The sequence below is a fragment of the Euprymna scolopes genome, chromosome 36 (genome assembly GCF_053919585.1).
Source record: "Euprymna scolopes isolate OS-2025 chromosome 36, ASM5391958v1, whole genome shotgun sequence".
In the NCBI taxonomy this organism is placed as follows: Eukaryota; Metazoa; Mollusca; class Cephalopoda; order Sepiida; family Sepiolidae; genus Euprymna; species Euprymna scolopes.
Genome location: NC_136517.1, coordinates 5,362,323 through 5,375,425, shown reverse-complemented (window position 1 = coordinate 5,375,425; position 13,103 = coordinate 5,362,323). Strand labels below are relative to the sequence as shown.

Genomic DNA, 13,103 nt, shown 5'->3' with positions numbered 1-13,103 from the left:
CTTGAAGAAAACAAAATTCCATTTTATTTTATGTCATCGTGTTGTTCCAATCCAATAAATATATAAGTAATAGTAAATTTAAAAAAAAAATTAAAAACGTAAATACTTATTTATAAAAGTCAGGATGACACGAGAAATTCATGTACACACAAAAAGTGGTCGCACAATTGAATTTTATATAAACTAGATAAACACGTCGGATTAAATTATGTCGCGGGTGAAAGTGCCACGCCTGCTTCGAACAATCAGTAGTTCGATGAAAAAAAAAAAAAAAAACTTTGTTATGCAACATGGCCGATTATTAAAAAAAGAAAAAAGAAACCTGTTTTTAGATTAGTTTTGTTGCTATTTCAATTGCAAGATGGCTTTCGTTCGAGTTAGAAAGCAAGACGCACCAAACAATAAAACAGCATTTACAAAATATTTTATCAATAAACTAATAGAATACCCGTCCTATGACAGGTAAAATCCGAATACAACAATCTTGAGTGCTTGCTTAATGCTTCTCTAATAGAATAACGAAAAAATATTGAATTTCAAGTAAAAGTTCAAGTGGTGCCTACGTAATTGTTATGTCGAAAATCGAAACATAGCCAACAATTACAGAAAACGATAAAGAAGGAAAATAATTATTAATGAAAAACAGTTTTCGATAAAGTTTATATAGAGAATAAATTTTGTCCGACATTATGAATAACGCTCTTTACATGACGTACGCAATAGAACTTGATTGTCTCCCTTGTCAACTTTTTAGTAAGCAAAGCATAATATAGCGATTTCATTTCTTTTTTCATTAATAGGTGTTTTTCTACCTTATCGTTTTCCGCAATTTTTTTTGGATATGTTACTATTTGCGACATGACAATTACGTAGGTACCATTGGTTTTACTTGAAATTCAATATATTTTTCGTTATTTTAATATAGAAGCACCTAATTTTGCATAACTTACTAAACCTTATCCTAATTTGGATCAAAGGTTTGCGCGTCAAAAATATGCGCGTACAAAATAACCACCAGACACCACCACTTATAACAATGAATTATATTGCTTAGTATCTGGAAAACTACTTGTTTGCAGAAAATTTAAATATATTCGTTTTCAGCATACCCGAAAACTTTAAAAGGTCGTCATTTTACGGGTGATTTGTTAAGGTGAAAAATAAGTAAAAATTTACCTTTGTTTATTAAATTATGCGAACAATATAATAATAATAATAATAATAATAATAATAATAATAATTTGTGATCAAAATACTAAAAACTACTTCTGCTGAGAAGTTATCGTGTTGAAATATTTGAAAACCGATTTTCCGTTGGAGGGGGGGGTATTTTGTACCTATTCTGTCTGTACTGTCACCTAACAATTTAAGTAAACAGAAAAAGATATCGTAAAACTTTAATTTAACTCGGAAATACTATTAAAAAAAAAAAAAAAAAATAGCACGGTAATTACTTTGCTTCCAAAAAAAATCCCCCACCTCGCCATGACAATCTTTCTAAACATTTCAGCACGGTCCTTAAACTGCACAAGTAGCACATTTTTTTTAAAACCATGACAATGAAGGGTGCATTTGCTGCATTTCCGTTTGCATTTGTTTTTTCCCAGAATGTAATTACTTATTTGGGAGATTGAACAGCTGGTTTCGCTGTATTGTTTTTTTTTCTTTTTTTTTTTTTATTACATTTTCACCCCAAACAAGGCACATTAGTGCCACATTACCACTTTGTTGTAGGGGGCTACTACCAGGGAGAGGTACTGTGTAGGGAGTTAGGCAGCAAGATGTTGGTTCACGTTACAGTTGAACTTCTGTATGTCAGTACAGTTGGGGAAGCAGGGACCCGGAACGGAATTCCAAAGTCTAGCTGTTCTGGGGAAGAAATTACTGGAGTAGAAGGCTCTCTTACATCTAAGGATCTCTACTGTGAAGGGGTGGGATTTGGCCGCTTGTCGGGTTTGTCGGGGGTATTTACGTCGAGGGGGCACAAGTGCTTGCAGTTCTTCAGAGCATTCATCGTTAAAGTTAAAGTACTTAGGCAGAGAGGGATGCAACATTTCGTCGATGGGACAGAGAGAGGCTGAAGTTTAGATGACAGTTCAGGAGGACCTATCAGGTTGGCGACTCTCTTTTGAACCTTGTCTAGGAGCGAGAGGCTAGTGGCAGATGCACTATGCAGTATTGCAGTGCATGCACCAGCCCAAATATGACAACAATACTCCATACATGCGCGAATGAATGGTGGCCTTATAGAGGTATAGGATACTTTCGGGCGTTATTTTTATTTTAGTCGTTTTTTTTTTTTAATATCGTCTGTCATATTTTTGTTGTTTTTGGTTTTTTTTTCGGGCTTAGGGGGATCACTTATGAACTTGAAACTCCCATGAAACTTCCTCTTTCGGGGGAACCGGTTCAGCAACTATCTCTCTGTGGCACTGGTTCAACCCACCTAGGGTGAATGTTGCCAGCGTTTTTATTGATATTTCAAATCGTAAACAATCTCGAATTTATTTTGTAAATTGCAACCTGAAACATTTGGACCGATATCGCCCCCTTAGAATTTGTCGTAATACACTTCGAAAAGTTGCGATGGATACGAACGACTCGAGGTCAACAGGTTTCGGGTCATTCAACATCATACTTGCTTAAACGAGACAACCCTACCGAATAAGGAAGTAGTTACCGTATGAAATTACGTTTTAAAACGTAATCGTAGTTTACAACAGATTTTCTATTTTATCAGTTTGTTCAAGCTGGGGATGGGGCATTCTACCTAATGCCAACGCTATCTTATATATTCCAACTGAGAAATCGTTTTTAAATTTTGACCGTCCCTTTTGTGCAATTATTTGAATTTCTCTTGCACTTGGTTCATCGGGTAGTTTTTGATATCCCTTTTTTATGAATCAGGTTGCTCCTATAATTACTGGAATGAGAGATCTTAAGATTACATTTTTTTTTTTTTAGTTTACTTAATAGTTGCATGCACACGTTTATAGCAAAATGATAGCAATTAATAATTAATTAATTAATTGTTAAGATAGAGTTCAGATCGATTTTCTAAATATTTCATTTTAAGCAAAAAAGAAAAAAGTACTTGATTAATTGTCATGTGGAAAATAGTAATATATCCAAAAATTACAAAAACGCGGATTCCATGAACAACTTTCTTAGAACTGCACGCCTGTGGAACTCTGTTCCGTCTGCCTGCTTCCCACCGGACAACAACTTGGATGTGTTCAAGTCCAACGTTAACAAATTCCTAATGAACCGGTGAACCGCCCCCTTAAGTAAACACTTCATCAAATCTCCACACTAACGTAATGTACTTGCAATAACCCTTATCCCTGAGTGGCTTCCGGGCCTTGATAAGTGGTGTTGGTGTTGGTCTGTTGGTGTGGTGATCACTGTGTAAAAAAAAAAAACTCATCGATACCAAGTGCTTTTGTGTTTTAGGTTAAAAAAAAAAAAAAAAAAAGTTCATCGATATGGTTAAAAAGAAATGTTCGTTATTAAAGTGTTCAAAAGGGAGATAAGTATGTTCCCTGTATTCGTAATCTTCAAGGTGTTCATATCTAGGGGAAATGCAATTTCTTCTAGTTTTCCGTAAAATTACGGTACTAGTAGTGAGTGCAGTGAGTGGCAGTGCACTTATTGAAATAATAACGTTGTTATATACCTATTCTAGACTTTAACCTTACAATTGAATAAAAAAAAAAAAAAAAAAAAAAAACTTTAATTAAATTTGGAAATACGGTTTAAAAAAAAATAGCGCGGATCAGTAAGTGCACTCACTAGCACCAAAACTACTTTTAACTATAAATAATTTTCTACTCGATGAATTTTCGTAATTTTTGGATATATTACTATTTTCGACATGACAAATAAGTACTGTTGTTTTTGCTTAAAACGACATATTTAAAAAAAAAAAATCGATTTGTCGACAATTTTAAATACCCATTAATTGCTAGTAACGTTTTAAAACAGATCATAAAACTAACAAACAATGCGTAAATACCAAACAATTTACACGCCTTAAAAAGTCCGGTTTGTAGAAGTTGGGTTAAACATAAGCTTGATTTTATTCGGTTAAAAAATAAGAATAATACAGTCGGAATTGTAAATCTAGACAGAAAATGTGTAAAAGGAAAATTAAAACGTGGTTGCAAAGTGAGGGATCAGTTAACATTTAAAAAAAAAAAGGCGTTTATTTATAATTACACTTCATAGAAATTTAAAAAAAAAAAAAAAAAAGATATAGTATACACAAATCGGACGTATGATGGCATTAATTACTTGCATTAAAACCAAATAGTATGAATATGTATTTGTTATTTTCGTTATAAAGATTTCAGTTAAACGTGGCTGAAGTGAAATTTAAAACAAAAATAAAATTTGTCGCGGCGTATTCGACATTTGATTGTAAGTTTTATCTTAAACTTTAACATGAAAATAATTTTTTTTTTTTAATGAATAATCGGCAATCCCTTGCGTTGTGCCCGTTGTGGTGGTATCGGTTTTGGGTTAGAAATATAGTGACTTGTTCAAACATATGAAAATGTGCGAACGCAACAAAAAGGCTTACTTGTGTGGCTGTAAACGTTTTCACCCCTTGTTCAGGTAAGCCTATGCTGTTTTTGGTGGCATAAACAAGAAGAAGGAAGATTGTGTAAAAGCCATTCATCGCAAACATCCTTCGCGAAGGCAGCGTCACTGGATGTTTTAATCACGCAGATATTGAAACCGAAACGAAAGAAAACAACGTGTCATAAATGACGATTCAATGACTTATCAGTTTCAGCTAAGTTTAAAAGCAATAAATATATATTCATTTTAATTTTTAAAAAATATTTGTAGTCATTTATTTTGCGAAATAATTAAATAAATACAAAATGTTGATATTCACCCAAAAAAAAAAAAAAAACTGAACCGGAAATGACGTTTGAGTGCGGAACTAATGTTCAATGGCGGCGCCCAACAGATTGATCGGCTGCTTACGTGCATAATATTCGTTGGTCAAGTCTTTGTCTGCCCTTTTTTTCTCTCTTCTTTTCACTCGGACATTTCGCGTCAGCACAGTGACAATTAACAATTGTAAACTTCGGTGCCTTTTTTTTTTTTTTGGTCGTGGAAGAAGAGGGACAAAGACTTGAAAAAAAAAAAAAAAAAAAAAAGAATAAACACCAGACGATGTCGCTGTACAAATTCCAGAAATCATTTTTATTATTTATACTTTACTTACTCAATATTACTATGACAGAATTCAGTCCGTTTATGGACAAGGAATTATTTCTTATCAATTGGGCTGGACCTGTTCCTCTCGGAAAAGTAAGCAATGATTATCTTTTGTTGTTGTTTTTGTTGTTATTGTGTGCAGCAGCAGCACATTAAAACAGGCGTTCTTTTTTAACCAATCTTTTTATCATTTCGTTATATATATATATATATATATATATATATATATATATATATATATATATATATATATATGCTAGCAAAGCTATTCGATGTTTCCAGTAGCCATAAAAAAGCAAAATAAAAGCGGTTTAAAAGTGTATGTAAACACTCCTTTATATTAAAACTTCTATCTGTCTATCTCTATTTCCCCCCGTTTTTACTCGCCTCTCTTTCCCATCCCTCTTTCAGCTCTATATTAAACAATATATAACATTGGAAATGTTTGAAAAACCGACCCCCTTTCCTCATGAAACCTGATCCAGTTGACACCCAAAGCAGGATTAATTTTGTTTGAATTTTATAAATTATACATCCGGGGCAACGCCGATCAAGAAAATATAAACTTTGTGGGTTTTTCGTCAGCAGTTTTTGATTTTTAGTTGCACATACATACACAGATAACTACCCTTTATATAATAGACGATAAGTTGTGAAAATTTAAGTGGTAATTAAGTTGCAAAGAATTTTCTGTGTTTAATCCTCGTTTAATTCGTTGGGCTATTGCATGAAACTGATATTACCATGTGTTTTTATACATACACAAATCAATTCCATGCAAAAGCCTGACGAATCCTCACGAGGATGAAACACGGAAAATTCTTTGTAGCTTAATTATCACAAACACCCGAAAGTATCCTGTACCTCTATAAGGCCACCATTCGCCCATGTATGGAGTATTGCTGTCATATTTGGGCTGATGCATCGGCTACTAGTCTCTCGCTCCTTGACAAGGTTCAAAAGAGAGTCGCAAATCTGATAGGCCCTGTGGCATCTAAGCTTCAGTCTCTGTCCCATCGACAAAATGTTGCATCCCTCTGCCTGTTCTACAAGTATTTTAATGGTGAATGCTCTGACGAACTGCAATCACTTGTGCCCCCATGATGTGAGCACCCTCGACAAACCCGACAGGCTGCAAAATCCCACCCCCACACTGTAGAGATCTCTAGATGTAAAAGATCTTTCTACTCCAGTAGTTTCTTCCCCAGAACCGCTAGACTTTGGAATTCCATTCCAGGTCCCTGCTTCCCCAACTGTACTGACGTGCAGAAGTTCATGTGCAACGTGAACCAACATCTGCTTCCCAAATCCCTACATAGTACCCCAGTAGTTGTTGCCCCTGTTAGTAGCCCCCTACACCAAAATGGCAATGTGCCTTGTATGGGGTGAAAATGTAATAAAAAAAAATTTTTTTTAAATAACTTACTACTTAGTTCTACTCCCGCATTGAACACTTTTGAAATAATTATTGAAAATCAACACGTAAAATCTTATGTATATACATGAAATTATATACCCATACACAAGTTATGTTGGTATTTTTATAGATCACTCCAGTCTACAGAATGGGGTACTTATGTAGAATAAGGAACTTGCTGAAATAATACCGTTATTATTTAGATACCCATTCTTTAATAAACAAAAGATAACGTAAAACTTGAATATATGATAAATAAATGTTACGAAAGGCAAGATAAGTTACTCTTCTACCTAACTGGGTAGGTTTTTACTTAATGTAAAATGGGTGCTAGTGCACTTACTGATCCGCGCTATTTTTTTAAATCGTATTTCCAAGTTTAATTAAAATTTTATGTTTTTTTTATTCAATTGTAAGGTTGAAGTATAGAATAAGTACAAAACACCCTCCCTTCCCCATGTTAAGAATGGCTTTTTAAATAATAACGTTATTATTTACGTCTGGATCACTTTCTGCACTAGTACCGGTTAAAGTATAGAATAGGTACAAAACACTCTCTCCTCCCCATTTCAGCACGGATAAATAAGTGCATGAGTACCATAAAATGTTTATTTATTGTGTCCTCTCGACGTACATATCCCCGACAAACCCGCTTAGCAACAAAATCACACCCCTTCACTGTTGAGGTTACTAAATACTAGAAAATCTCCTCTAATAATTTTTTTCATCTAACAGCTAGACTTTGAAATTCTCTTCTTGCTACTTGCTCTCTGACTGTACTGATATGCCGAAGTTTAAATGTAATGTAAACCAACATCTTGTTAATCTTTCCTAGTCATGGTCCCAAATAGTAGCCCGTTACATCCAAGTGGCAATATGCCTTGTTAGGGGTGAGCATGAGTAAAATTTAAAAAAAAAAAATGGGCAACTAGGGTTAGTTATTAAAGAGTTTAAGTAGAGTTTCTCTGCTAACATAGTATAAAATAACAACCAAACTATTTGCAACGGTTTTCAATGCCAAAATTCTTCCCAGTACACTCAAGAAAACACATAAACAAAAAAGAACGATTAGATTGGAGGAGAAAGTGATTTCTTTTTGTAGTAACACTCACCTTTCACTTATTGTCTTCGAAAACTATTTTCATCAATAATTAATTTTCTACCTTATCATTTTTTTCATAATTTTTCGATATGTTCATTACGGTGACATGGCAATTAAGTAAATACCATTAATTTCACTTGAAATTTAGTATTTCGATTTTTTACATTCGCTATTATAACAAAGAAAACCCTATTTTGTTGTGTCATGGACTGAATATCTTGTTTTCTGAACCAATATTTTTGTTTGTTCTTTGTCTCATTCAATGCGTATGCAAATAACAATTTCATTTTGCAGACCATCTCAGTCGAAAGTTCCGGTGTTCTCGGCCTCGATACTACACAGTTTATACAAGACATTAGACCTGTGGTTCCCAAGCACTGTTTCATGACACATTAGTGTGCCGCAAAGAGATAATAGCTAGAAGCCATTTAACTTCATTTTATTTTATAAAGACATTTAACTTCATTTTATTTTATAAAGACATTTAATTTCGTTTTATTTTATAAAGACATTTAACTTCATTTTATTTTATAAAGCCATTTAACTTCATTTTATTTTATAAAGACATTTAACTTCATTTTATTTTATAAAGACATTTAACTTCATTTTATTTTATAAAGACATTTAATTTAATTTTATTTTATAAAGACATTTAATTTAATTTTATTTTATAAAGACATTTAATTTAATTTTATTTTATAAAGACATTTAATTTAATTTTATTTTATAAAGACATTTAATTTAATTTTATTTTATAAAGACATTTAATTTAATTTTATTTTATAAAGACATTTAATTTTATTTTATAAAGACATTTAATTTAATTTTATTTTATAAAGACATTTAATTTAATTTTATTTTATAAAGACATTTAATTTAATTTTATTTTATAAAGACATTTAATTTCATTTTATTTTATAAAGACATTTAATTTAATTTTATTTTATAAAGACATTTAATTTAATTTTATTTTATAAAGACATTTAATTTAATTTTATTTTATAAAGACATTTAATTTAATTTTATTTTATAAAGACATTTAATTTAATTTTATTTTATAAAGACATTTAATTTAATTTTATTTTATAAAGACATTTAATTTAATTTTATTTTATGAAGACATTTAATTTAATTTTATTTTATGAAGACATTTAATTTAATTTTATTTTATGAAGACATTTAATTTAATTTTATTTTATGAAGACATTTAATTTAATTTTATTTCATAAAGACATTTAATTTAATTTTATTTCATAAAGACATTTAATTTCATTTTATTTTATAAAGACATTTAATTTCATTTTATTTTATAAAGACATTTAATTTCATTTTATTTTATAAAGACATTTAATTTCATTTTATTTTATAAAGACATTTAATTTAATTTTATTTTATAAAGACATTTAATTTAATTTTATTTTATAAAGACATTTAATTTAATTTTATTTTATAAAGACATTTAATTTAATTTTATTTTATAAAGACATTTAATTTTATTTTATTTTATAAAGACATTTAATTTAATTTTATTTTATAAAGACATTTAATTTAATTTTATTTTATAAAGACATTTAATTTAATTTTATTTTATAAAGACATTTAATTTAATTTTATTTTATAAAGACATTTAATTTTATTTTATTTTATAAAGACATTTAATTTAATTTTATTTTATAAAGACATTTAATTTAATTTTATTTTATAAAGACATTTAATTTAATTTTATTTTATAAAGACATTTAATTTAATTTTATTTTATAAAGACATTTAATTTAATTTTATTTTATAAAGACATTTAATTTAATTTTATTTTATAAAGACATTTAATTTAATTTTATTTTATAAAGACATTTAATTTAATTTTATTTTATAAAGACATTTAATTTAATTTTATTTTATAAAGACATTTAATTTAATTTTATTTTATAAAGACATTTAATTTAATTTTATTTTATAAAGACATTTAATTTAATTTTATTTTATAAAGACATTTAATTTAATTTTATTTTATAAAGACATTTAATTTTATTTTATAAAGACATTTAATTTTATTTTATAAAGACATTTAATTTAATTTTATTTTATAAAGACATTTAATTTAATTTTATTTTATAAAGACATTTAATTTAATTTTATTTTATAAAGACATTTAATTTAATTTTATTTTATAAAGACATTTAATTTAATTTTATTTTATAAAGACATTTAATTTAATTTTATTTTATAAAGACATTTAATTTAATTTTATTTTATAAAGACATTTAATTTAATTTTATTTTATAAAGACATTTAATTTAATTTTATTTTATAAAGACATTTAATTTAATTTTATTTTATAAAGACATTTAATTTAATTTTATTTTATAAAGACATTTAATTTAATTTTATTTCATAAAGACATTTAATTTAATTTTATTTTATAAAGACATTTAATTTCATTTTATTTTATAAAGACATTTAATTTTATTTTATAAAGACATTTAATTTTATTTTATAAAGACAGTCAATTTAATTTTATTTTATAAAGACAGTCAATTTAATTTTATTTTATAAAGACAGTCAATTTCATTTTATGTTATAAAGACAGTCAATTTCATTTTCTTTTATAAAGACAGTCAATTTCATTTTCTTTTATAAAGACAGTCAATTTCATTTTCTTTTATAAAGACAGTCAATTTCATTTTCTTTTATAAAGACAGTCAATTTCATTTTCTTTTATAAAGACAGTCAATTTCATTTTCTTTTATAAAGACAGTCAATTTCATTTTCTTTTATAAAGACAGTCAATTTCATTTTCTTTTATAAAGACAGTCAATTTCATTTTCTTTTCTAAAGACGTTTCATTTCATTTTCTTTTCTAAAGACGTTTCATTTCATTTTCTTTTCTAAAGACGTTTCATTTCATTTTCTTTTCTAAAGACGTTTCATTTCATTTTCTTTTCTAAAGACGTTTCATTTCATTTTCTTTTCTAAAGACGTTTCATTTCATTTTCTTTTCTAAAGACGTTTCATTTCATTTTCTTTTCTAAAGACGTTTCATTTCATTTTCTTTTCTAAAGACGTTTCATTTCATTTTCTTTTCTAAAGACGTTTCATTTCATTTTCTTTTCTAAAGGCGTTTCATTTTCTTTTCTAAAGGCGTTTCATTTTCTTTTCTAAAGACGTTTCATTTTCTTTTCTAAAGACGTTTCATTTTCTTTTCTAAAGACGTTTCATTTTCTTTTCTAAAGACGTTTCATTTTCTTTTCTAAAGACGTTTCATTTTCTTTTCTAAAGACGTTTCATTTTCTTTTCTAAAGACGTTTCATTTTCTTTTCTAAAGACGTTTCATTTTCTTTTCTAAAGACGTTTCATTTCATTTTCTTTTATAAAGACACTTAATTTCATCAGCCTAAATTCTCGCCCAAAAACTGAAGACAACGAGGTATTACAAAAAGGCTGATTGGCAAGCCATCAGGGAACTCATCAGAAATGCCCAATGGCAAAATATCTTTACTCTTCCAGCGGAACAGTGTGCACATGAGACCACTTAATGGTTCAAAACTGCTATTGAAGCACATGTTCCCGCACGGAAATACTATAGCAAGCCCCACTCTCCCCAATGGTTTACTTCTGCTTGTGCAGCTGCCATTTGTCAAAGGCAGCGTGCGTTCCGCAGATTCAACCGACATAAGTCCAGCTCAAATAAACAGAAGTTTATAGAAGCTAGAAATAATTGTAAGAGAGTGATAGAGACAGCTAAGACAGATTACTCTGAAACCACCAGAAAACGCATCGAAGAACAGAAATTAGGAACCTGGGATTTTTGGAAAATCTACAACAGCGTAATAAATAATGGACAGTCAACTATTCCTCCACTATCAAACAATCATGAGGTTGCTTGCACGGCAACTGACAAGGCTAATCTGCTTGCCAGTCAGTTTGCCTCAAACTCCACACTGAACTCGGTACACCACTCCCTCCCTGATTTTCCTCTGCGAACAGATGCCACACTAGACGATTTGAAAATCACCCCTTCTCAGGTACATGCTATTATAAAAAACCTAGACACCTCAAAAGCATGTGGACCAGATCTCATCCTGGCTGTGCTATTAAAAAAATGCTCTGCCGAGGTTGCTCCAGTTCTCTCCAAACTTTATAATAAATGCCTTAACGAATCTTGCTTTCCCGACTGCTGGAAAACCGCCTCTGTGATACCAGTCTTCAAGAATTCTGGTGAAAGAACTGACCCACTAAATTATCGCCCCATTAGCCTCCTCCTGCTTTTCGCCAAAATATTTGAGTCCTTAGTTAATCAAGCCCTAGTCCAACACCTAACAGCTGCTAAACTCCTGACTGACAAACAATATGGATTCAGGCAAGCCCGTTCAACAGCAGATATCTTAACTGTAGTTTCTGAACGTATATACAGTTCATTGGACAAAACAGGGGAGGGTAGAGCGGTAACCCTTGATATATCTAAGGCTTTTGACAGGGTATGGCATGATGGTCTTTTAAGGAAAATTAGATCATATGAAATCACTGGAAGAATTCATAATGTAATTAAATCCTTCTTAAGTAATAGAAAAATAAAAGTTGTCCTCGACAGTCGTACATCTAAACAATATGACATAAATGCGGGAGTACCTCAGGGGTCTATCCTTGGACCTCTATTAGTCCTGATATTCATAAATGACCTCCCTGATAAAATTGTTTCGGAGATGGGTATATTTGCCGATGACACCACTCTCTATAACAGATATGAGTTTTGAACTCTGTCAAGGTTCGATAGAGCGTGCCGAGCAGCTCCTGCACAAATATGGCAACAGTACTCCATTTTAGGGTGTACCTGGCTCTTATGCAGATAGAGGATTGCATCAGCAGTGAGATATCTTCTGGAGTAGTAGAGTGATCCAACCATTTTTCCAGACATATTGACAACAGATTTGATGTATGTGTTCTATTTCAGATATTTTTTGTATTAAAAAAGCTACAACCAGAACTTGCCCCCATACTTACCAAACTGTTTAAGCATTGTCTTAAGGAGAAGTGCTTTCAAACGCCCTGGAAAACCTTATCAGTATGCCCTGTATTTAAGAATTCAGGTGATAAGTCATCTACCTCTCAATACAGACCAATAACCTTCTTAGTGACACGCAATATGGCTTCCGTTCTGCTAGATCTACAGCTGACGTGCTAACAGTTATATCACATAGAATTAGCGAATCTCTTGACAAAGGCTTTATTTCTAGGGCAATTGCTCTTGACATATCAAAGGCCTTTGATAAGGTATGGCATAAAGGCCTACTTCACAAGATTTCCAGCTACGGTATAACTGGAAATGTTTTCTCAATCATTAAATCATTTTTTTCT

At 30.3% G+C, this 13,103-nt stretch overlaps 2 protein-coding genes across 3 annotated transcripts in view; one reads left to right on the top strand and one right to left on the bottom strand.

Annotated features, from left to right (window-relative positions):
• LOC145260304 (transmembrane protein 87A-like) overlaps positions 1-4,943 on the bottom strand; it is a 135,573-nt gene extending 130,630 nt beyond the window's left edge. The window contains exon 1 of one of the 2 annotated variants that reach the window (XM_080118192.1): positions 4,583-4,943. In XM_080118192.1, the coding sequence (XP_079974318.1) occupies positions 4,583-4,690 (108 nt within the window). In that variant the 5' untranslated portion in view covers positions 4,691-4,943. The remainder of the gene's footprint in view (positions 1-4,582) is intronic. The other variant, XM_080118191.1, reaches the window with a different exon arrangement.
• Positions 4,944-5,187: 244 nt separating this feature from the next.
• The window catches only part of LOC145260305 (endoplasmic reticulum lectin 1-like), a 70,240-nt gene continuing 62,324 nt past the window's right edge, over positions 5,188-13,103 (top strand). The window contains exon 1 of the mRNA XM_080118193.1: positions 5,188-5,325. Coding sequence (XP_079974319.1) covers positions 5,188-5,325 — 138 coding nt within the window. The remainder of the gene's footprint in view (positions 5,326-13,103) is intronic.